Source organism: Protomyctophum parallelum, assembly GCF_964188405.1.
Source record: "Protomyctophum parallelum genome assembly, chromosome: 16".
Classification (NCBI taxonomy): Eukaryota; Metazoa; Chordata; class Actinopteri; order Myctophiformes; family Myctophidae; genus Protomyctophum; species Protomyctophum parallelum.
This window is the reverse complement of record NC_139711.1, coordinates 9,168,976-9,193,094: the sequence shown is the minus strand read 5'-3', so window position 1 is coordinate 9,193,094 and position 24,119 is coordinate 9,168,976. Positions and strand designations below refer to the sequence as shown.

The 24,119-nt window shown below is 43.9% G+C and overlaps 1 protein-coding gene across 2 annotated transcripts in view; it reads right to left on the bottom strand.

Annotated features, from left to right (window-relative positions):
* Positions 1–770: 770 nt before the first annotated feature.
* Positions 771–24,119, bottom strand: part of LOC310873878 (copper-transporting ATPase 1-like) — a 29,653-nt gene continuing 6,304 nt past the window's right edge. For both annotated transcript variants that reach the window (XM_083786434.1, XM_083786433.1), the window contains exons 5-25: positions 23,209–23,504; positions 22,167–22,692; positions 20,393–20,590; positions 16,724–16,887; positions 14,566–14,727; positions 14,166–14,242; positions 13,069–13,291; positions 12,033–12,266; positions 11,518–11,609; positions 10,501–10,628; positions 9,797–9,951; positions 9,265–9,399; positions 8,769–8,963; positions 6,986–7,168; positions 5,428–5,641; positions 4,732–4,878; positions 4,441–4,583; positions 3,086–3,289; positions 2,155–2,272; positions 1,625–1,727; positions 771–1,060 (exon numbers count right to left, since the gene is read on the bottom strand). In XM_083786434.1, coding sequence (XP_083642560.1) covers positions 778–1,060; positions 1,625–1,727; positions 2,155–2,272; positions 3,086–3,289; positions 4,441–4,583; positions 4,732–4,878; positions 5,428–5,641; positions 6,986–7,168; positions 8,769–8,963; positions 9,265–9,399; positions 9,797–9,951; positions 10,501–10,628; positions 11,518–11,609; positions 12,033–12,266; positions 13,069–13,291; positions 14,166–14,242; positions 14,566–14,727; positions 16,724–16,887; positions 20,393–20,590; positions 22,167–22,692; positions 23,209–23,504 — 3,980 coding nt within the window. In that variant the 3' untranslated portion in view covers positions 771–777. The remainder of the gene's footprint in view (positions 1,061–1,624; positions 1,728–2,154; positions 2,273–3,085; positions 3,290–4,440; positions 4,584–4,731; positions 4,879–5,427; positions 5,642–6,985; positions 7,169–8,768; positions 8,964–9,264; positions 9,400–9,796; positions 9,952–10,500; positions 10,629–11,517; positions 11,610–12,032; positions 12,267–13,068; positions 13,292–14,165; positions 14,243–14,565; positions 14,728–16,723; positions 16,888–20,392; positions 20,591–22,166; positions 22,693–23,208; positions 23,505–24,119) is intronic.

Below are 24,119 nucleotides of genomic sequence, written 5' to 3'. Positions count from 1 at the left end.
TTGACTGTGTCAACTACTACATGAGGCACGTGTCTTTGGATTGATGTCTGAGACGTCCCTCTACATGTGGACCCCTGTGTCAGTGGTTCCCAACCCCTTTTCCTTGGAGCCCCCCAATATCCCCCCCCCCCCACACACACACATACGCATGTATAATGTATGCAATTACGCATGGATACACCCGCGTATGCACGCATGCTCACAACACCTCCTTGCATTGTGACATGTTGTGAACTCTGCCATTTCCCCGCTATTGTTGAAACATTTACAAAACATTTCCGATTTTCTGTATGACAAATTGCACCGGTATCAAATTGAGAACATACATTCAGTGGATTAGAACAGGTTATGATGATTTTGTGCAACTATTTTGGACTACCTCCAAACGGACACAGGACAAGGCCTCACGTCGCCCCCACCCCCATGATCATTGGCACCCCCCGGACCCCAGGTTGGGAACCACCGGACCACACTCTGCTACATTGTCCTCTCCACCTGTACTGTACTGTGCTGAGGACAGCGGTGACCAGAAACGCGCTGCGTGTGCACGCGACTATCCAGCATGTCTGAAGTGCATGTCGTTAGAGGGTCATCGCTACAGAGAAAAGAGTCTGCCCCGGAGGGCTTTCCTGCACTAGATAAGAGACGGACCATTATAACCTCTCGCCTCTTCCCCCCCACCCACCCCCTAGATCAGCTTAGCTTAGCGTAACACACAGTACAAAGGGCCCAGAACCGGCTCCGAGCGGCCTGAACTGGCCCTCGGGGGCTTTTTGCTCAGACAAACTCCTCGTCGCACAGGGTTCCTCCTCCGCTCACCAGCAGGGAGTGCTTGTCGGCCTCGCTGAGCGCCATGCTGTTGAGGGAGTGCTTGTCCGAGCGCATGGAGTTGATGGAGGCCTGGCTGTAGTTGACGATGCGGTCCAGCAGGCTGAGCTTGGGGGAGGGGCGGCGGAGCTCGCCGATGCCGATGTGAACGCTGACGTCGGACAGGCTGCCCGGCTTCCTGGGACGGCCGCACAGCTGGGACTCGTACTTCTCAGCGCTGGGCTTCGTGTAACTGTACGGAGGAAGCATAGACGGCACGGAAAGGATGTAATGGAAGAGATATTCATTGCTATATATACTAAGACTAAGACTAATACTAAGACTGAATCCGGCCTAAGTTCTGTTCCGTTTCACTCGTGCAGTGATTTAAATCATCATTTTCATGTCAAAAATAAAGAAATGTATGGCTGCGGACCCCCCATGTGAAAAGATTTTGTGCCAGGTTTCTTTTTTTATCTCCAAAAAATAGCCAACCTAAGAGTTCACGTGTCACATTGCAACGCACAGTGAGTTTCTAGATCTGCTATTTTCAAATAGCTTAAGTATAAAATAGGTTAGACATGTTTACTTTAAACTGTTCCTCACTTTGTCTTTAACCCATTTTGGGGCGGGAACCCCTTTTGGTATGAGCATTATGTTATGCTTTAGCTATTGAAAAATCGAATAACGACTGACATAGAAACAGCTTTTTCAGAAAACTGTCAGGATATAGAAGACATTTTGTAGAATCGTTCCCAGGTCAAAATGGGTTGAAGACATTTTAAAATACATTAATGGGGTGGAAGTATAGTCTTACCATTTGAGGAGGAGAGAAGACATAACTACAGAGACTGACGACAGAGCCATGGCAGCAGAGCCCATCCAGGGCTGTAACACGATACCAATGGGAAGGAACACACCTGAAAACAATGAAATCAAGACAGTCAGCGCTGCAAGAAGCACTCCCAGTTTTTACGTAAAAGCAGAAACACCTCATTGTAGAGTAGACAAAATGTTACTTTATTAGGAAATGTTCATCAAAACATACCAACGACACCAAAAGAAAAAGTACTCACTATGCAGAATGTTTTTTTTCTTTTTACATTTTCAAAATGTACAAGCTCACAAATCGGTAACTTATTACTAAAGTTTTCATATAAACAGTACAACAAAGCACAATATTTGCCCCTGAGAAACTATTAAGCACTGAAAAATGGATATAGTCAATTAAAGTAACTAATAATTTTACTTAAGCACAGTTGAATAAATGTTCCACCAGTGAACACAGTCACCCATCTGGCTACATTTCCAAACAAACATGACAATGTATGGTCTGCTGCCACCTACCTGCAGCAATGGGAATGCCAACCAGGTTGTATATGAGAGCAAAGACGAAGTTGATTCTAATCCTCTTGACTGTTTTCTTGGACAGATCGATACTGGCGACCACGTCCAGTAAGTCATTCTGACACACGGTGGGGAAAGGGAAGCAACGTTTAGATGAAGACGCTGATCAAATAAAAATACCGGTATATCATTTACAAAAAGGTACCAACTCTCGTCCAATAACGGACAGAATAGAAGCCCTGTTGGAGGAAGATTGACCACTACACCTCCATTTGACAGAAAGAACTCTCGGAATAGGGTCAAAAGGTCTGCAACAGTTTACACTCTTTAACACCATGCACAGTGCACAGGACGGAGTTCTCCGCCCTATCAATTAGTAACGCCCAGCGCTCAAGACAGAGATTGATCAAAACTTAAGGATGGAGATTATTGATATCAAAACCGATCGCATCGCTCCACAGGCGCAACACTCAATGTCATTTTTCCGGTGGGACGTCATCAAAAATGGTTGATAATACTAATCGATTTAGTCAATTGTAAAAAAAGATAAATCACTTCTACAACTACTGTTAAAATTAATCTAATAGTGAGATACAAATGATTTTTTTTAAATAATTGCCAGTCTAATAAATACAATAACCCATTTTGGGCGGAAACCTCTTTTGGTGTTAGCATTATGTTATGCTTTAGCTATTGAAAAATAACAGATCTACAAGCTCATAGCGCGCCACCGAGTGGCGCGCTACGAGCTTGTAGGTCTGCTATTTTTGAAAAATCGAAGAGCGACTGACGTAGAAGACATTTTTAGAATCTGATCTCAGGTCAGAATGAAAACTGTCAGGATGTAGAAGACATTTTTTTAATCTGATCTCAGGTCAGAATGGGTTAAAAAAAAAAAGAAGAGAGACTGGGACAGCAGTTTCAGACTCACCCGGATCAGAACCACGTCGGCGGCCTCTATGGCCACGTCCGTGCCTGTTCCGATGGCGATGCCCACGTCGGCCATGGCCAGGGCGGGCGAGTCGTTGACGCCGTCGCCCACCATGGCCACCCTCTTCCCTTCCTGCTGCAGCTGCTCCACCTTGGCCACCTTGTGGGACGGCAACACCTCGGCGAACACCTTCCTAATGCCCACCTGTTACCAATGTTACCAATGTTAACACCTGTTACCAATGTTACCAATGTTAACACCTGTTACCAATGTTACCAATGTTAACACCTGTTACCAATGTTAACACCTGTTACCAATGTTACCAATGTTAACACCTGTTACCAATGTTAACAACTGTTACCAATGTTATCCAATCAATCAGGAGGGAGAGAAACACATTATGGGATATATAGGAAGGAAAAACTAAGTGATACAAAAATAAAAAAAAAGAGCAGACAAAATTGGAACTGTAAGGGTGTGGTCACACTGAATTGGAATTTTATCAATTAGTGGATTTCTGCTAAATAATAAAAATAATAAGCTGTTCACATTGAAAAGTATTGGCAGATTCTGCCCTCATAGGTTGAATTAAAGTTGGGCGTGCCCACCCCAACAGTGTACAGCAGAAGCTGATAAATTCTAGCCTGATTATCAAACTGTTGCTTGAACACTAGGGTTCAAGCTCTCGACTCCCCAGGCTCCAATACACGCACATTGGACAGAACGTTTCTCCACACTGCTGTCCAGGTGTGGAACAGCCTACCAGAGCATGTAGTCGACTCCATCACAGACAATGGCCTTCAAGCCTTTAAACGCAGAGTTCATAGACATCTCCTGACCACCTCCTCACACTGACTGTTGAGCTGCAGTGAACCGTATGATTGGCCAATGGATATGTATTTTACTTGGCTATTGTTCACAATTGCATCGAAAAACAACACAAAATAAAATTATTCGTTTATGAAACAGGCCACATGTTTAAACTTACGGCATCTAGAAGATCTCGTGTCTATATGAACTGGCAAAGCCAGTTCATATAGACACTTATTTAGCTAAACAAACAACCTTCTTTATGCATGCATGGCGTGAGTAACGCTTCATTCATGCTTAGTCGAACGACAGCGTCACTCGCTGGAAATAGCCGATGAACAAGATTGTGACACATCTTTAGACAGAAGATTTGAATCACATTCCAAACTACCTACGAATGTGGTTCAAATCTGCACATAAGCAAACAATTGTTTTGATGTCATATTCTGCTATTCAACATAAAAACAAACAAATAAAAATAGGATTTGTGCCGTCAGTGTGAACAGAGCCTAAACCTTGTGATAATGGAGTTTTGTTTGCGGTACCTGAGCGGCGATGGCGCGGGCCGTCTTGCTGTTGTCGCCCGTCATCAGAATCACCTCCAGACCCATGCTGGTCAGAATGTGCACGGCCAATTCCGCCTCCGGCTTCACCGTGTCTGCGATGGCGATCATCGCACACAGCAGACCTGCAACAACGGAACGTTTCTCAGTGGTTTCTTTTCAAAAAAGAACTAAATACGTGGGTATCGGTAAGATTATTCAGTTAGAATTTGTTTATTGGTTCTAAATATCCATACACCACAGAATAAAGGATAAAGATAAAGGTTGACTCACTGTCTATGGCCACCAGGACCGCAGTGCGTCCTCTTCGCTCGTGTTCAATCATGGCCTCATCCACATCAGCTGTGATCTGGAGACCATTCCTCCTCATCCACTCTCTGTTCCCGATGAGGACCACATAGGAGGCCGTCTGGACCAGGGCTGTAAAACACCACAAACACCGCCAGTGTTACAATACTTGGGAGGACTTCAATATTTTAGGAGGGCAATTAAAACCCATTTTGGGGCGGGAATCCTTTTTGGTATTGAAAAATAGCAGATCTACAAGCTCATAGCGTGCCACCGAGTGGCGCGCTATGAGCTTGTAGGTCTGCTATTTTTGAAAAATCGAAGAACGACTGACATGGAAACATAGCTTTTTCAGAAAAATGTCAGGATTTAGAAGACAATTTTAGAATCTGATCTCAGGTCAAAATGAGTTAAAAGAAAATGCAATTTTTTACAATTTTAACCCCAATGCCCGAGTTATACTACCCAACCCCTAAACCTCACTTCCAAATGCCTAATCCTGACCCCCAAACGGAATCTACAGTCTATTTCAGTATTTCTCAAAATTCTAATATATTTGTGGGGGCATTTGAACCCCAAAAGTATAGTAAAACAAGGGCGCACACACACACACACGCAAATCTACGTCCAACTTGAACAGTGATTTACTACTTTGAACCGTGTCCTGTGTTTGTGACATACCGAGTGGCTGTGGGTCCATGATAAGCGGATGGGAGCCCGTGGAGCTCCTGGAGTCGGCGATGTGGACGAGGATGCCGTTACTCTGGTTGTTGTCCTCGCCGTCGCTGTCCTCCTGCCTCAGCAGGGACTCCGTGTTGCTGACCATACATTTGATCCCACAGCCCGGCACCGACTGGAAGTCTGTGCACTTCCCCAGAGACTCCGTGCCCAACTCCTGCCGACACACAGAAACAGAAGACACATTCAGCAAATGATACAAGATGCAATACAGACAGTTGGATAAGTTGGAAACTACCAACTTATTGTTGTTGGGTCATTTCTTCAATGAATTTACTTTTAGTCTAAATAAATACATACCGGTAATCAGATCAGATCTTATAATGACACCAAAAAAGACATGGCGAGTGCTCTCATACAGTGGCCAGCGGAAAAGCTACAGTATAAGGAGGACACCCTAAAGGCCACGGTCTTGATCCAGAGAGCCAGGGCTGGACTGGCCACAGGTCATACCGGGCATATTCCCGGTGGGCCGCGACCACCATGATTAAAAAAAGAAAAAGAAGAAGGGGGCCAATAGGCGGCAGGCCATTCTGCCAGTGCCATCATGATAATGTCACTGTACCTGTATCAGTGAGTGACAAATAAACCCTCTACAAAGGGTTGTGTAGTTGTCTGTTGGTTTGTATCATTTATGTTGTTCTGTAAAAGTGGTGGTATTGGGGCTTGTTTGTTTATGTGTGCCTCGACGGAGCGGGCGGTAGAGTTTCTGCTATCTGCGCGCTGGTTGTGGTGGGCCGGTCTGGGCCAAATTCACGCGGAAATGACCGGGCCGAATTTAATGTCCCAGTCCAGCCCTGCAGAGAGCCGGGAGGCCCCAAACAACCCCGTTTCAACTGGTACATTGCGGTCAAACATGGTGTAGCAGCAGAGTTCGACAAGGGCATCCGCCACCAAGCCGAACAGGATGGACAGCTTTGAAAGAGCAGTAACCACTTCGTCCCCCTGCTAGCCACCTAGCACGCCCACAGCCATCACCCGCCCTAACTGCAATGGAGTATCGGCCTCGTCATCAGCCATCTACGCTGTAGATCTTACATTTTAGATTTAAGACCACAAATATAAAGTTAAATAAGTCAATAAATTCTAGAAATTGAATTAAATCTGAACCTAAACAAACATATTGAAATTACTCATTCTGTACCCAGCAGTTGTACTGTAAATAGCACATAATAGGAATTTCACTAAACCGATTAGGATATATTCTCTTTTTTTATTTGTTTATTATTAGTTTTCAGTTGATCAATTCACTGATTATTCATTTAAATCATGTCACCAATACCTGCCAATATTATGAACTTAAAGTAATGTTAAGGTGCTTGCATCAGACATCTTGCCAACACCTGGGTAATATTCCAGTTCTCGCCAAGATCTGAAATCAGATTTATACACAATACTTGTTTTTGTCCATTGTACGCCCGTCTCGAAATGTTCAAAATGTTTTTAATCATAAGCAAACATGGAGATACAGACAGAATGCGAGACGTGTGTTGAGACCGACCTGTTTGCAGTATTTGGTGATGGCCGCCCCCAGGGGGTGTTCGCTGTTGTTCTCAGCGGTCCCCACTATGGCCAGGAGGCGTGAGCGTGGCATCTTGTTCCCCTCCACAACGATCTTCATCTGAATGACCTTGGGAGAGCCGTATGTAATGGTCCCAGTCTTATCGAACACCACAGTCTGGACCTGCATGGAGATAATAAAACAACCACATCTAAATACTGACAAAACACATTTGAGCCATTACTCGTTTGATGACAGAGCGCACCACTCTACAGCCTGGGAGCGCAAATCTCTGTGATGTTGTAGAGAAAAATAGCCACAGTCCAGCGTTGCCAGACAATCGGACATGGTTGCGAAAACGCCACTGAGAAATGTACGGCCACTGTTTTGGAAACCAATCATATCACTGCCCCAATATGTGGGACGGCCCCAAAATACTTTGGATTGGTTATTTTTAACTCTCTAATTGTTTCAAGTTTCAACTTGGTGCAAGGAAGGGTGGGAGTCTGGAGATTGTTAACACACAGCTTGCTAGCCATTTCAGGCATAGGGGGACCTCTGGTGCTAATGCGGATATCATTGGAGGACCACCCTTTTCCAAGGCCGACAGCAAATGTTCTCTTATAATAATAATAATAATAATATATACGATTTATATAGCGCTTTTCTGGGTACCCAAAGTCTCTTTACAGAAAGAAGTTCAGACAGATTTATTAGAAAACAATTAAAACTATTTGAAAAGGTTTAAAAGGTTAAAAACTAGAAATCAAAATCAAAAGAGGGACAAACAAGAAGGGGGGGTGTGTGTGTGTGGGGGGGGGGGATTATGTAGGGAAAGCCAGTTTGAAAAGGTGGGTTTTGAGTGTGCTTTTGAACATTTCGAGGGTGGGGGCAGCTACCCTTATAGCGAGAATCACACTGCATACCTCAAAAGAAAAGCTTAATTTGTCCACTCCCAATTTAAAAAAAAAAAGATTTTACCATCTTCCATTCTGGAGATATTGACCTTTATGTAACACTTGCTTTTGTAGGAACTAGGAACGTGCTGTTCTTGAACAGAAAGCTGAGTTATGGACCATTTTATGTCAGACATTGACAGGCAGATATAAAAATATACATACTATACACCGAATGAAAGCCCTGAATGTCTACTTTTACGAGGTACACATTGATCCCATCTACCCTTCCATCGGTAATTGGCTTTTTTGTGCAGCTACAGAATGAGCGTAGGGACTGAGGGAACATATTGGGGCTACGTTAGTACTGTTATTTGTTTATTTTTGATGATGATGATGACGGCTAGCCATCATCATCATCGGGGAGACGGGCAGATGAAACAATGCAAAGACGCGTTGTCATTATTTATCCATCTATGTACGTGTCTGTGTATCATCTGTGTATCGTCTGTGTATCGTCTGTATCGTTCCAACTCGCCTCCAGTTCCACACCCCTCCGCCCCTCCCGTCCTGTTTTCAGGAGGGGAGGGGGAGAGGCAATTTCTTTTTTTGATCACGTGACCGGAGTGTTGTGGCATGGATCGGGGCTGCTTGATCTATTGTCCGGGTGGGTAGAAAGGTGATTGAAAGTAATCAATAAATAAAAATGCGCTAAACGTAAATCTGTGTCCCGCATCGGACCGCTGGGATTTGAACCACGTAAAAAACGTGTCCTGCATTCTGTGTGTGTTCTTCTAAACACATAGTGTGTTCTGTGTGTTTAGACATCGTCTTGTGAATCTCTGAATTCAATAAGGCTATATATATATGACAGGGTTCTGGTTCACCTTATGGGCCATCTCCAGTGGCTCTCCTCCCTTGATCAGAATGCCGTTCTGGGCTCCGACGCCGGTCCCAACCATGACAGCCGTGGGGGTCGCCAGACCAAGCGAACAGGGGCAGGCGATGCATAACACGGTGATGGCGGCCTGGAAGGCGAAACGAATCACTGCTTCCGTCCTGGATATGCTCTTGTCATAACCCTGGAGGACAGAGACAGTCACTCTCGGCATCAGAAAGGAATATACAGGCAATGTAAAACAAAAAGAATCACACAAAAAGGGTACAAAATCTGTCCTGCATATTTAAATTTAAAATTACATTCAGCCATCGGGCTTTTTTTATACTTCATAGTAAGTGATCACAAGTGGTTATTTTGATCAAATGCTCAGAGATTTCAAGGTATTCTTTGTCGTCTCCTGTGTACATAAGGCACATGAGGTGAGGGTGCGGCACAGACAATGCTCCCCGTCTTTGAGGAGCTGGAATGAAGCTCAGACTCACAGGGAAGTACTTCTCGACGAGAGGAAAGTCCACGAAGCCGATGAGGATCCAAGACAGCAGGGTGAGAAGAGAGACCACCACGATGAAGGGGACGAAGTAACCGCTGATCTTATCTGCATACTGCTGGATAGGAGCCTAAATAGTACAATACATAATAATGATCTGACTTTGCATGCATGCACGCTCGGTGTAGCTCTGCCTTAAACGGTAGAATAATAATGGTGTGATCTGCATACTGCTGGATGGGAGCCTAAACAGTAGAACGCCAATGTGAACACACTTCATTCAATGATGGCAACAGTGATGTCTATTTTTGTGAGCCTTGTAAATCTGCCACGTTGCTACTTTTGTGCGACACAAAAGTATGATGAATATAGGATATTTACAAAAAAAACATAAAAAGTTGAAATATGGATATACGTTTCTGCCAGGCGGCCTCGACATCATTTATACATCATGCCCCGGTGTAGAACGACCTTAAGCAGAAGCACGAGCGTCAGTTATCTCCTAAAGAAAACTCACGACGACTTGCCTTCGACGTCTGAGCCTCCTCCACCAGCTTGACGATCTGCGACAGCGTGGTATCCATGCCGACGTGAGTGGCGCTGATCAACAGAGCGCCGTTCTGGTTGATGGAGCCGGCGATCACCGTACTTCCCGGCTTCTTCGTCACCGGCATGGCCTCACCTATAGCAGCACAGGTCAGTGAGGTCACACATCGTTACAACGCGACAGGAGCGTGGAGCGTTCTCACTTGCCAACACACAAGACGGTTGAATGAAGTGAAAGCAACGCTCCCCCAAAACAACAGGTTTGGGAAATGATTACATGAAAGTCACATGTGCAACCAGTAGCTAATAAGTGGAATTGCCTAATAAGTATTTGTTGAAAGCAGTTATCTTACAGGCTAGCTTGACTGTTGAAGCATGTATGTATGAATGAAGAAAGATGTTTGTTTAGCCCATTTTGGGCGAGAACCCCTTTTGGTGTTTTAAACATTATGTTATAATTTAGCTATTGAAAAATAGCAGACCTACAAGCTCATAGCGCGTCACCGAGTGGCGCGCTATGAGCTTGTACGTCTGCCATTTTTGAAAAAAATAATTGAAAATAATTTTATTTCAGAAAACTGGAGGATTTAGAAGAAACTTTTTAAATTTCGAGGTCAGGCCTAAATGGGTTAGTTTACGGGATATTTTAGATACAGTATAAAATGAACACGGGTCTGATCCCAACCTGTGATGAGAGACTCGTCGGCCATGGAATGACCCTCGATGACGCGTCCGTCGACTGGGAACTTTCCTCCAGGAACCACCTTCACCACGTCGCCCCTCTGGACCAGCTCTACGTCCACCTGCTCCTCACTGAAACAACACGCATCGTCACAGAGCATACATTTATCACTACGGAATTCAGACGCGGTCGCAAAATATCTTTCCGTTATATCGTTTCTACACCGCTCCGAGGCATGTACAATACTAGTATTTATTTTCTATTGCCCGTTGTATCATGAGCTACGTCAAAAGTTATTTAACGGTTGTCAAAAATATAGATCTGATGTGGTTAAGTGATGCAGAGCGACTGAGATGGATTTTCGAACAGAAGATATTTGCATTAGCAGAATATAGAGAAAACTAAATACGGACAAAGAAAACTTATATGTGATGTATTTTATTTTTTATGTTTTTGCTTATTTCTGTTCCGTTTTTGTTTTGACCAAATACTTGGTGCAGCTTCTGTGTGAACGTGATATTGTTTATTTATGTTGTTGGTGTCTTATAAATCTCGTAAGGGATGGGTCTTAACAACAAGACACGAAAATAAAGATTCATTCATTCATACATACAATGAAAAGTAAATTAAAGTATTTCTAACAGGGGGGTTTATTTATGCTCTACCAGTCCTTCAATGTACTGTATCTGAGATTGACTTTGAGATTATTCTAATCGTCATTTCAACATGAAATATGAGAGGTACTTTAACCCATTCTGACCGGGCACCCATTTTGGTGTTAGCATCATGTTATGCTTTATCTATTGAAAAATAGCAGATCTACAAGCTCATATCGCGCCACCGAGTGGCTCGATACGAGCTTGTAGGTCTGCTATTTTTGAAAAATCGAAGAGCGACTGACATTTTTAGAATCTGATCTCAGGTCAGAATGGGTTCATCAGACCAGTGTGTGTCCGGTGGAAACCTCGTATGAATCTGATCTCAGGTCAGAATGGGTTAAGAGAACACGGTGCAATGTACCTGAGAACAGAGCGGTCACTGTTGAGAGTGACCACGGTGGCTTCGGTGGCCTGCAGTGACATCAGCTTGGACAGAGCTTCTGACGTCTTGCTCTGAATGAGACACGCATCGTTTATGAATCACAGCCAATGAGGTCTTCTGTAACACTCTTTATGAATCACAGCCAATTAGGTCTTCTGTTAGACGATTTATGTATCACAGACTTCTGTAACATTTGAACATTAAATACAGTTTTTAATGTTCATTCAGTGGGATGAGGGACCACACTTACATCTTGAATGCTCAAATTCTACAATTCAATCATTACAACATTTAGACATTAAATATCACACAAGCATAAGGCTTTTATAACATAATTGCCCTCACAAGGTCACACACACACACACACACACACACACACAAAATTGGTTAATAAGACTAATCAGTTCATTTGATTAGGACACACATTGAATTCAGATTTTTGCTGTATAAAGTTCATGACAACATGAACGACCGTTGTTGTGCAATAAGCATACCTTTGCTATCTGTTCCAGCCAGCGTCCCAGGGCGATGAAGACGAACAGCATGGGCGGGGTGTCGAAGAAGGTGATGGGGTTGATCTTGGCCTTCTCCACCATGGCCACCAGGAGGATGACCACGGAGTACGTGAAGGCGATGGACGTGGCCAGAACAATGAGCACGTCCATGTTGGCGGACCGATGTTTGAGTGCTTTATATGCTTGGATGTAAAAGTAACGGCCTCCGATCACCTGCGGAGAGAGGGGAGGGAGGGGATGACGCACACACACTATTTAGTATGTTCAGCACAGTGGTTCCCTAAATTAAATATATTTGGCCGCAATATTTAACAATATCGACGCTCATGCCAATGATACTTTCAGTGTGTCAGGGCCTTAACCCATTTTGGCCAGTCCTCAATTATTTTTTTCTAAATCCTCCACTTTTCTGAAATGAATATTTTCATGATTTTTCAAAAATAGCAGAACCACAAGCTCGTACAAGCTATGAGCTTGTAGCGAGCCACCCCGTGTCCGAAATGGTTGAGAAATGACAGAGTTAACGTGTGGGGGCCCTCTACTGTACTGTATATACAAGTAAGACGCGCAAACGCGGGAAGCGAACGCAGCTCGTGTGTGTGTGGTTGTGTGTGTGTGTGTGTGTGTGTGTGTGTGTGTGTGCTACAGCTGCGCCCTGTGTGTGTGTGTGTGTGCTACAGCTGCGCCCTCTGGTGGCGGGCGGGTGGTGTAACAGCGGGACACACACACACACACACACACACACAGACATTCAGCCCTTGCTGTCATAGTAAGTGGCTCACTGCGTTCGCAATTATGTGTGTGACATGTGTTTCTCAAAAAATCCTTCCCCTATAGGCCTCAGCTATCAATTCTAACCCTCTTTCATGTCTAATTGACTTTTACAGCCCCTGTCCCCCATTGGCTGAGGTGCAGAGAGTCACCGAGAGGCACAGGTGCAAAACATTACTCCCTAATCAAAGTCAATTACAAACAGGTGTGTGTGTGTGTGTGTGTGTGTGTGTGTGTGTCGTACCTGCACGGGCACACAGAACAGGAAGGAGAGCAGGTTCATGATGGACAGCCCGTCGAGCAGCTGTCTCTCCAGGAACATGGTGGAGTGGTAGATATCGTGGTCCTCCTTGGTGGCGTTGTGGTGGTGGGACTTGCTGATCTGGTGGTCCACGATCATCATGTACATCATCATCCCCATCACCGGGACGCAGAACACGAAACTGACCAGGAACGAGTTCTTCCACCTGGGGGGGACAGAGAGAGAGAGAGAGAGACCGTTGTGCTTTAGGACATTACTCTAGCCCCATTCTGACCTGAGATCAGATTCTAAAAAATGTCTTCTACATCATGACAGTTTTCTGAAAAAGCCATGTTTCTATGTCAGTAGATTTTTCAAAAATAGCAGACCTACAAGCTCGTAGCGCACCATTCGGTGGCGCACTATGAGCTTGTAGATCTGCTATTTTTCAATAGCTAAAGCACAACATAATGCACACCATAATACACCAAAAGGGGTTCCCGTACCAACATGGGCTAGACCAGTGTTTCCAAAACACTGCGTCAGGGCAGATACATTGTTATGGGTCGTGACTGAGTAAATATCCTTTTTTTTCTCCTCCATTTCCTACATTCAATAAATACAATCCTATTAAGTCAAACATTTTCAGAGATAAGTATTTCAAAAATGTTTTCAAAAGAACTTCATATGTGCCAAACGACAAGCTCACACAACGTGTTGCATTGCGACATGTTGTGAGTTTGTAGATCTGCCATTTTCACTAGTTTGGGTCCTGGGGGGGACACAATCATTTCCTGGGTCTCGAGCTAAAAGGTTTGGGGACCTAGTACCTACTCCTCTTCGTCCCCTATGGGACATAAGGCTTCAATGAGCGCTCTCCATTGCATCCCATCCCTGGAAGGTTTGGAAACCACTGCTTTACAGTTGACACCAATTGGCCCAACAGTTCGCGATATAACCTCAGTGCTGATGTGTGTGTGTGTGTGTGTGTGTGTGTGTGTGTGTGTGTGTGTGTGTGTGACATACATGTGCAGGGGACGTTTATGAAAATACGGAACAAATTGTGTCCCGTATTGCAACGAAAAGGGAATGGTTCTTACTGTTGTATCTCTGTGCTGTGGTCCAGGTGACTCCCAGTGCGGTCCCTCTTCACCAGAGATGCTTCAAAGCCCAGATTCTGTCAACAGTCACACACTGTCATCTCATCTGTCATTACACACTGAAATGTGTCATCATAAATATAGTAGGGCTGGGTCATATGGACATAAATTCAGACCAAATACATCAATATCGATATTGTGACAATAATAGCATATTGTGACAAAATACATGATTTATTTTTATATTAAAAAAAATTGTGAAGTGGTTGCAACAATAAAAAAAAATGTCACAATTTTGCCATATCATAATTATGCAAAAACCCGGACGATATTTAATCTCATATATAATATGGATACAGTATAAATATGAGCCAGATATGAAGTAGGGATAAAGGAATACCTCTATCAGTTTGATGACATCTCTTGGGCCCGTCACCTCGGGATCGTACTTGATGTGGGCTTTGTTAGTTGCCAGGGCAACGGAGGCATAGATAATTCCCTTCTGTTTCATGAGGTTGGACTCGATTTTGTGAACACAAGATGCGCACGTCATTCCCCGGACCTGAATGAAGTAGAAGGGAGGCAAACTAAGTAAATTACAAATGTATAAAGCTCGTCTCAGTCAACAGAATGACAAACGTGCCTCCTCTGCCTCGTGAGCCGACAGCAGGCTTGCTGGTGCGCCCTTGGAGTGGGCAGGGCTGTTCCTGGACATTGCGTTGCCCTACTCAGAACTATCTTTTGGTTGCACGGGCATGGCGCCCGCGCGTGGGCACACTTCACTCTCGCTTGGCTATAGTCACTGTGTGAGGATAACTAAATCGGGACTTTGACTGTGGGATCAACTATTGTCTGATATACAATACACGTGTGCAGGCCCAGGCCGTAGCGTAACGGTCTGGGCACCGGACTGGTAATCCAGTCGCAGTGTGCCGCGGGTTCGACTCCCGGACCCGACACGGCCTTTACTGCATGTCATCCCCCCATCTCTCTCCCGTTTCCTGTCAGCCTACTGTCTGTCCCTTAAAAAATCAATAAAAGGCGTAAGCCGCAAAAAAAAATATCTTTTAATACACGTGTGCACAATAAATAAACAATGCTTTCATGTCCAGAGTTCAACATATTTGGATATTACCGGAAAGATAACACCATACATCACTCAGTGAGCGACAGACTTCAACACTTGTCAGTCACTTCAATTGCACACAGCAGTGACAGCATGCATGCATGCATTGTCAGGGAACATATGAATACACAAATGCATAGTCACATTTGTTTTATTTATGTTTCTTCCCTGTTGTGTCTTAAGTTGAAATTAACAGGGAATTTATATTTTAGGAACAAGACCTATCCCACGTTTCGCCACAAGGTGGCGAATCTGCCTAACAGGTTAGTTATTCCATTTTTGGGGGGGAAGCCCTTTTGGTGTTAGCATTATGTTATGCTTTATCTATTGAAAAATAGCAGATCTACAAGCTTGTAGGTCTGCTATTTTTGACTGACATAGAAACATAGCTTTTTCAGAAAATTGATAGAATCTGATCTCAGGTCAAAATGGGTTAAACTGTGAGTGACGTCCTTCTTCAGATACTACGAGGACAAGAAAGAAACAATGAACTGTCTCTGTCTCCCATGTTTCCCTGTTTGTTCAGGTGAACCTCCAGATCCGTTTTAAAAATATATAATCTGTTTACTGAGCCACAGCCACACCCCAGGTGCAACTCTCAACGTGTTTCATGTAGGGATGCACAATATAGATTTTTGAGTGGTGCAACCACTCCAAGGAACAGCAATGTCCGTGTTCACCTATGTCTTCACCCGTTAATGAGCCAGTATAATGAGTACCAGTAATGGCGCTGTTGCCAGAAACAGAGAGAGAGAGATAGTATTAGTGCTGCACTGTTGCCTGCTAATGAGAGAGAGAGAGAAAGAGCGAGAGAGGGGAGGAGAGGAGGGGGGGGGGGGGGGGGGGGGGTAGGGGAGAGAGAGAGAGAGAGAGAGAGAGAGAGGAGTTGCACCACTCGGTGTGATTTTTTTAAACCGATAACTTCCTGCTTCTCAAGACCGATACTAAAAAAAGACATACTAGTGAGTAACGGTACATTTAACAAAGCTTTGACATAAGCTGGGTGCTTTGTCAGCATCTAAAAGAAATAATTTAGCAGAACTGCAAACATATGAAAATATATAAAATAAAGAATAAATATACAATATATTATCGGAGCTATTACTAATGTTATCGGATTTATCGGGATGATGTCATCATTCTTGATATACTTAGTTGATCTACTGTGCTAGACCCTCTCTTCTTTTCTCTACACTAAATACCTTCGCTGATAACGGCCGATCTACAAGCTCACAATGCATCGCAAGCACCTTCCCTTCAAAATCGGTGATATACGATTCGATTGCCAAACAGCAAAGCTAAATTATCATGGTCAAAGTGTGCTGCCATTGTCTAAAGATTAAAAAATAAACCCAGAATCGGCACATGCAGAGTTTGACGTGAGAGAAAAATAGCTGCTGTGTAACTGTGGTCATCAATGCCGTTCACTCACCACTAGCTCCAGACTTCCATCAGAGCCCTCGTAGTTCTCCATGACAGACGCGGTGAAGCCGAGCTCTCTCACATACTCTGCAACCTTCAGCGGGTCGACGACATCTGGGTTGTAACGCACCTCCGCTTTACTGGCCATCAGCGCCACAAGTACAGAGTACACACCTGCACAACAGGACCAATTTAAGGTTATGAAGCCAAAATGTATTGTCTTTGCATGCTGTGAGGCATTTAACCACTTAAACCCCATATACGTTGTTGACCGGAGTCCCCCAGGAGTCCGTACTTAGCTCCCTCCTTTTTTTTCCCCCTCTACACCAAATCTCTTCTTCAAAAATGTATAAGCTCACAACGTGCCTTGTTGCAACGTGTTTGTAGATCTATTTTCAGGGAATGGTTGCGATTATGAGATACCCAGAAAAGAGATCATGCACACACAAACGTGGCATCCTCCCGATTGTGACATCCACATCGCAATTTTTTATTATTTCTTTCCCATGTCCATATATATATATATACGGATCCCGGCGCTAGGAGACGTCATAGCCCAGGTCCGTATAGATACGGACCCTAATGGTTGAGTCCCACCGCAGCTTTTAACATTGGTCCGGTTCCTATGGCAATGCCCCACCACTCCAGCTATGGGATTGAAAATATAAATCACCGTGTAAAGCAGTTGAAAGGAGGATTTTCAAATGTCCATAAGTCGGACTCCAGGAGAGCTGTCCTTGGTGGATCTTCTGCCATCCAAATTTCGGATTGAATTTGTGCCTTTGTACCGCGACGCTCCCGCCATGTAAAAGCTTCGGACGAAAAGTAAACGGTGTGCGTGTTCCAATGATGAGTGTGTGTAGGGAGTGTGTGTGGCAAACTCAGACTTTTGTGTCTGTGAACGTGGGAACCTGGGACTGGGATTTATGCTAACAGCTAGCCGCAATGAATTAGTTAATATAGGATATACCAGTAAGACGCCCTGAGGGCGTAATCTGTACTGGCCATATATGGAGCGTGTCTTGAGTGTACAGGGTTTGATGAGGTCAGATCAACAAATGGAATGTCAGAACAGGTCAGCTCCATATTTGTTATTAGAGAAGGTAAAAGGTGAGTGTTAATTTTCTTTCATTTGCTGCTTTCTTTCGTTTTTGGGATTTTAGCAGTTTCTGACAGGGCATTCGAGCATGGGGCTAAATATGTAGAAATATGTAGAAATTACAAAAGGGACGATTTTTTTATTTATTATTTACTATAGTCCTAATAAACCCCAAGAAATTACATCTGGCCACAAAAGATCACAGGGTCTATTGAATGTGACAAACTGGCATATTGAGCCTATACACAGTATAAGCCTTCCCCCAGTAGGCTACCTTCACATTCAGTAGATCCTGTGGACTTCTGTAACCAGATGTAATTTCCTGGGGTTTATTAGGACTATAGTAAATAATACAAAAATAAATCACCATAAAATTTGGTGAAAAAATACTTAAATATTTAGCCCCATGCTCGAATGAAATAAAGCAGCAGAACATTTTTCTCATCTTTTACTTTCTCTAATAACAACCTAAAACATAAACCTTGGTTGAAAAAAACTAAAGTTGTCCTTTAAGAAGCATGAGTTAAACTATTAATCTGGTGTCAGTGTCAGATGTAGAGTTGCTAGCCGGCTCCATATATGCAGATCTAGTATGCATGGCTATCCAGGGGTTATGAGGCCAAACAACCTGTGTATCCACTGTTGCAAAATGATTTGTTTGATTAGATGAGGTCAGAGTTGTGATCTTCATATATGGAGATGGCCATATATGGTGACGTGACAAGTCACGAGGCGTGACCATATATGGAGGCGTGATGTCACAAGGCGTGGCCATATATGGAGGCATGATGTCACAAGGAGTGACCATATAATGGTCAACTAACGGACGGGAGATGCAGGTTTTCATAGTAAATGCGACCTATAGTCACAAATAAATGTATCCGTCTGTCTGTGTCTCAAGAGACACCCTGAACATTCATCAAGAATTTACTCCCGTAATATAGAAAGAAATCTGGGCCGATTTCATATCATGTGTAAATAAGAAAATGTACTATCTGTAACTACCATAACTAGCTAATGTACAAGACAGTTGCTGTAAAGACAGCAAGTGCTCATTATTCGATTACTAATACAAATAATTCTGATCGGAATTATCTAGTGGTATTTTTTATAATGCACTTTCTTCTTGTCCGTCACTGTCAGGACTCGAGATAATGGAGATAATGTTAGGTGTTGGCTCTGTACCGATAGCCCAGCATGTTGCGTTTATGGCACATGTCACAGTGACGTTTCACGTTTGTGTAAATCTTCACCGTTCTTCATGATGGCAAGTCATTGCTGACATGACAAGTCTTTATCATAGACTGCTGTGACATTACCCTAAGGAGTACACGTGATCGTTTATCCATTTAACTTACATGTCTGCATATGTTGTCATCGTCAATGATCTACAGATCTGACAAAACCCATAATATTTTGCAGCATCATATTCAAGCCAGCGGTTTACATTGTGGTTTAAACTTTCTTTTGTCCACTTGTACTGCCGGTCACTCTCCCTTAAATCTTCGGGTCACTTTATTTTCTTTGTAAACAGCATTTGGATGGTTACCAGTGGTTTTTAAAACATTTCAGGATTGGAAAGGATGAAATGAAAACCACATCTGTGTGTGCCGGCCGGAGTGGACACGTGAACGAATATATATCATGGTAGCAAGCCGAAAACTGCCAGTAGACTGCTCTTTGATCCAAATGGCATCGGGCTCTTATTACGCTATGTGTTGTGGTGGTTTAAAGGCCGCCGCAAGGAGCTAAACATGAGAGCTTTACTCTCATGTCTCTTTAAGACGCTTGTATGACGTGCACGCAATGAATTCAGGTCCATTCCAGCTGTAAGTTTTACCGTTTATTCAGTGACCACACGTAAGTCACAACAGTTCCCAGGCTTTTAGTTGTAACTAAACGTGGTTGTTAAGGTGATAACCGGTGCGTTTGATACGGTCAACAGAAATGTCTTCTCCCACACTCACCTCCTCTCTCTGTCCAACTTCCCTCACCCAAGTGACAGTAAAACACCAGTAACGCAGGGAATGTTGTTAAAATCAGATGACCATACAGAGGCAAGTGCCAGGTGTGTTCTTCTGGGCCGGACAGTTTCGAAATGTCCTCTGGGCCAGCGATCCATTTATAATGTCGACTCCTGATTTTATGCCAATTTATGGCAACCAAGGACAATAATAATGGGTACTGCACTAAGTACTTTACAATGGGTTTAACCCAATTTGGGCGGGAACCCCATTTGGTTATAATTTAGCTTTTGAAAAATAGCAGATCTACAAGCTCATAGCGCTACGAGCTTGTAGGTCTGCTATTTTTGAAAATGTGGCACAAATCTTTGAATATATATTCTTTCGTTTTTAAATCAAATATTTGCATCCGAGGGGTTCCTGGAACAACATATTTTCAGATGGGGGTCGGTGGCCAAATACATATAATTTTGGGGGTCTTTGACATGAAATATTGAGCACCACTGACTGATACAGAAACATGAGATATTTCAGAAACTTTAGAAGACATTTTTTTATTTCGACGTCAGGCCTAAATGGGTTAATAATACAAAGTAAAAAAAAATGGTTCACCCACCGGCTTCATTTTTTAGGTTGCGTTCGATGTTGGCGACACAGGAGGCGCAGGTCATGCCTCCTATCTGAATGAAGCATTTCAGATGGCTGCTGGCAGGGCTTTTCTCCGGGTCGCTGTCCAGCTCTGGTTCCTTCGCAGGTGGCGAAGGACTCGATGGCACTAAGCTACTTTTTGGTGCAGGCAGCAGGGAGTTGGTCTCTGTACACGGGGCGAAAACATCCTGGGAGTTAGAATCAACTCCACTCAACCATGCTCAACAGTTGCATTGTGAGAAAAAAACCAAAAAATGGAAGCATGACAAATTCAGCAACAAAACCATTTATTAAAGCTATTGTTAAGCTGTGCAGCCAGCACCAGCAAAGAACACAAAAAAGATAGGTCAACAAATCTAGTAGTTTGTATATCGACAAGCTGTTTTAGTGCTTTTGTAACCACTTAAGCCCCAATTTATAGTTCTTCATATGCCAAATAGTGAAAAAAGCTGATCAGATCTACTACCTCATAATAATAAATAATAAATTTAGGCCTGAGGCCGATTCTAGAAAAGGACTTCTAAAGTCTGACCTAAGTTTTCTGAAAAAACTTCAAATATTTATAGAACAGCATAAAAAAAAATGGAATACTGTACATACTCCCAAAATGGGTTCCCGGCCTGAGGGGGTAAACCACCAAAAGAGGTTCCCTCCCAGAATGGGTTTGACATGCCCAATAGGGACACATTGCACTGCTTCATAGATATAATAAATGGTTTAATGCAGGAGCTTCTGTTTTTGTACTTCTTTCATTGTTTGGAGGCCAGCCCCACTATGAGAAACTAAATGTCATGGACGTTTCAACAGTCTCGTTTACACTCTGCTGGCATCAACATACTGTACACTTTCTCTATCCAGACTGTGTTCCAGATTATTCAGATGGGTTACAGTCACACCTGATATTAAAATGCCTCTTGGACCTCTTAAAAGCACGTCGCAGCGCTGTGGTTTAAGTGGTTATGTCTTCTAAATACTGACAGTTTTCTGAAAAAGCTATGTTTCTATGTCAGTCGTTCTTCGATTTTTCAAAAATAGCAGACCTACAAGTTCGTAGCACGCCACTCGGTGGCGCGCTATGAGCTTGTAGATCTGCTATTTTTCAATAGCTAAAGCATAACATAATGCTAACACCAAAAGGGGTTCCCGCCCAAAATGGGTTAATGGCAGGCTGACACATGGGGGTAATTAAAGTGGGACCGGTTCCTCCACTCCAGCCGAGTTGCTAAGATGAAATAAAAAAAAGATGCACAAAAAAGATGCACAAGCTCACAATTTGTTGTGTAGATCAATGATTTGGGATATTTTGAGTATGACTTAAATGATACAATTAAATAGAATTAAGTGTTTGTGTATTTATGTTTATTCCTATTTAATTGAGTGATTATTAATTCAATATTTTCAAATAGAAACTTTAACCAATTCTACGTTTTTCAAATTGATTTGAAAAGGTTTGCACTTTTTGATCTGGCACCGGTCGGGCTCTACAGGTTGATAAATTAACCCATTTTGGTGTTAGCATGATGTCGTGCTTTAGCTATTGAAAAATAGCAGATCTACAAGCTCATAGCGCGCCACCGAGTGGCGCGTTACGAGCTTGTAGGTTTGCTATTTTTGAAAAATCGAAGAACGACTGACGTAGAAGACATTTGATCTCAGGTCAGAATGGAAAACTGTCAGGATGTAGAAGACATTTTTAGAATCTGATCTCAGGTCAGAATGGGTTAAGCTTTCCATTTCCTCACCAGGCAAGAAGGCATCAAAGCCCATGTCCTCTATGGCTTCTCTCAACTCCTCCGGGGTGGTGAGCAGAGGGTCGTACTCAAACGTCCCTTTGTGATCGGCCAGAGACACCTGGGCCGACCTCACCCCGCTCCTCTGAGAGATCACGCCCTCGATGGACTGGACGCACGAGCCGCAGGTCATTCCCTCGATGTGGACGTGAGCTACGGCCACCAGGGGCTGGTTGAAGCAGGGCTGGGGGGCTGTGAGTTGGACCTTGGGGGCCAGTACGGCCACCAGGGGTGGTGGGCTCTGAGGAGCCTGGGGAGACAGGAGTGGGGAGGAGGGCGACGACGTGGTGGACTCGGCGGGGACATTGGGAGCCCGGGACTCCCAGGGCAGGCTCTTGAAGGTCCCCGGTGGGAGGGCGTCGATGGCCTGCTGGAGCTGAGGCACGGTGATCTTCTGGGGATCGTGGCAGATGGACGCCGTTTCCTTCTCCAGAGAGACGACCACGGAGGAGACGCCGGGCAGCGTCGACACGTTGTCCTGCGTTTAGGGGTGCAACAGTTAATCAAAGGAATTGATTTAATAGGATTATAAAAATAGTTCATGATGAATTTTTAATTATTTTAAGTTTTTGCTTTCATCATTTGTGACCAGATTTGACTGAGAGACTGCCATCGCGCACATTTCCAGCATCATTAATAGCACGGGCAGTCTCTTCACATACTAGAGCATGTCTGAAGTAAGTGTCAGAGCTGAAATCGACATGTAAATATGAAATAAATGCTTAAACATTTAGAGACCACAGAAGTGAACCTTTCAAACCACTTTTCTCAACTCGCTGTTTTCTGCAAGACATTACTCTATATAAGCCATATCTCCAAAACTGGTGGGTCAAACTGAACAACCAATATATCAATTTGAAGCTATAATTTCATATGACATGAAGAAACTAAAAATTCAATCCAATGGCAGTCTCTCAGTCAAATTTGGTCACATTTTAGCAGCGGAAATAGGTAATGCGTGACGCATTGTAACGACGATCACAAACAGCTCTACCTGGATGTTGACCACACAGGAGCGGCAGTGCATGCCCGTCACCCTGAGTGTCGAAACGGCCGAGTCTGTGAACATCTCCGTCTCTTCTTCCGACGTCTCGCTCGTGGAAGAGACAACCGGCGACCGCTGAGAGCTGCTGACCAATCGTTCCAGCTCGGAGGGGGACAGCTGCAAGGGGCGGGACTTGGACTTGACGGTGGCCTTAAAGCCGGCGACGGCGATCTGGTCGACGATGGTCTGGGTGGTGGTGAGGTAAGGCAGGTAGACCACGGTGGCTTCCTGAGACTCTAAAGCAACTGTGTACACAGGAAAGATGAAGATGAATTATTATACATGACTAGTACAACCATAAGAAGTTTACAGTTGAGCTGGGGGCGCGATGCAGACACAATTAATATCACAATAGTTTTGACCAAATACTGTACTTCAATGTTGTGACGATACTATCAATTTACTGCACCTAAAGAAATGTAGTTCTAAAAGCTCACTACACATTGCATCGTTATGCCAACTACAACTAGCTACTATATACTGGGATTTTCTAGTGGAATTTTGTATAATGCACTTTCTGTTTCCCTGTCACTGCGCAGAGATAGGATGTACTGATATTGGGATTGCGCTGCCATAAAACACAGCATATAAATTTGTGTGTCAGTTAATCAGTTACATCCCAAACTGTGGCGCGTGGACGACCTCCAGGGCGTGCGTGACATGAAAAGGGTAATGGCGGACGGTTTATAGTGTTATTTAACACAAACGTCAAAATCCGGTAAAACACTGTTTTAGTATAGAGCTGCGTGACTCGAGACAGGGGAGCAGCAGCACTCAGCAGCAGCTCAGTCTCTCTCTCAGTAGCCCTTTCCACACCTAAGCGCAAAACGGTTTTGCGCCGCGGACAGAAGAAGCTGTGC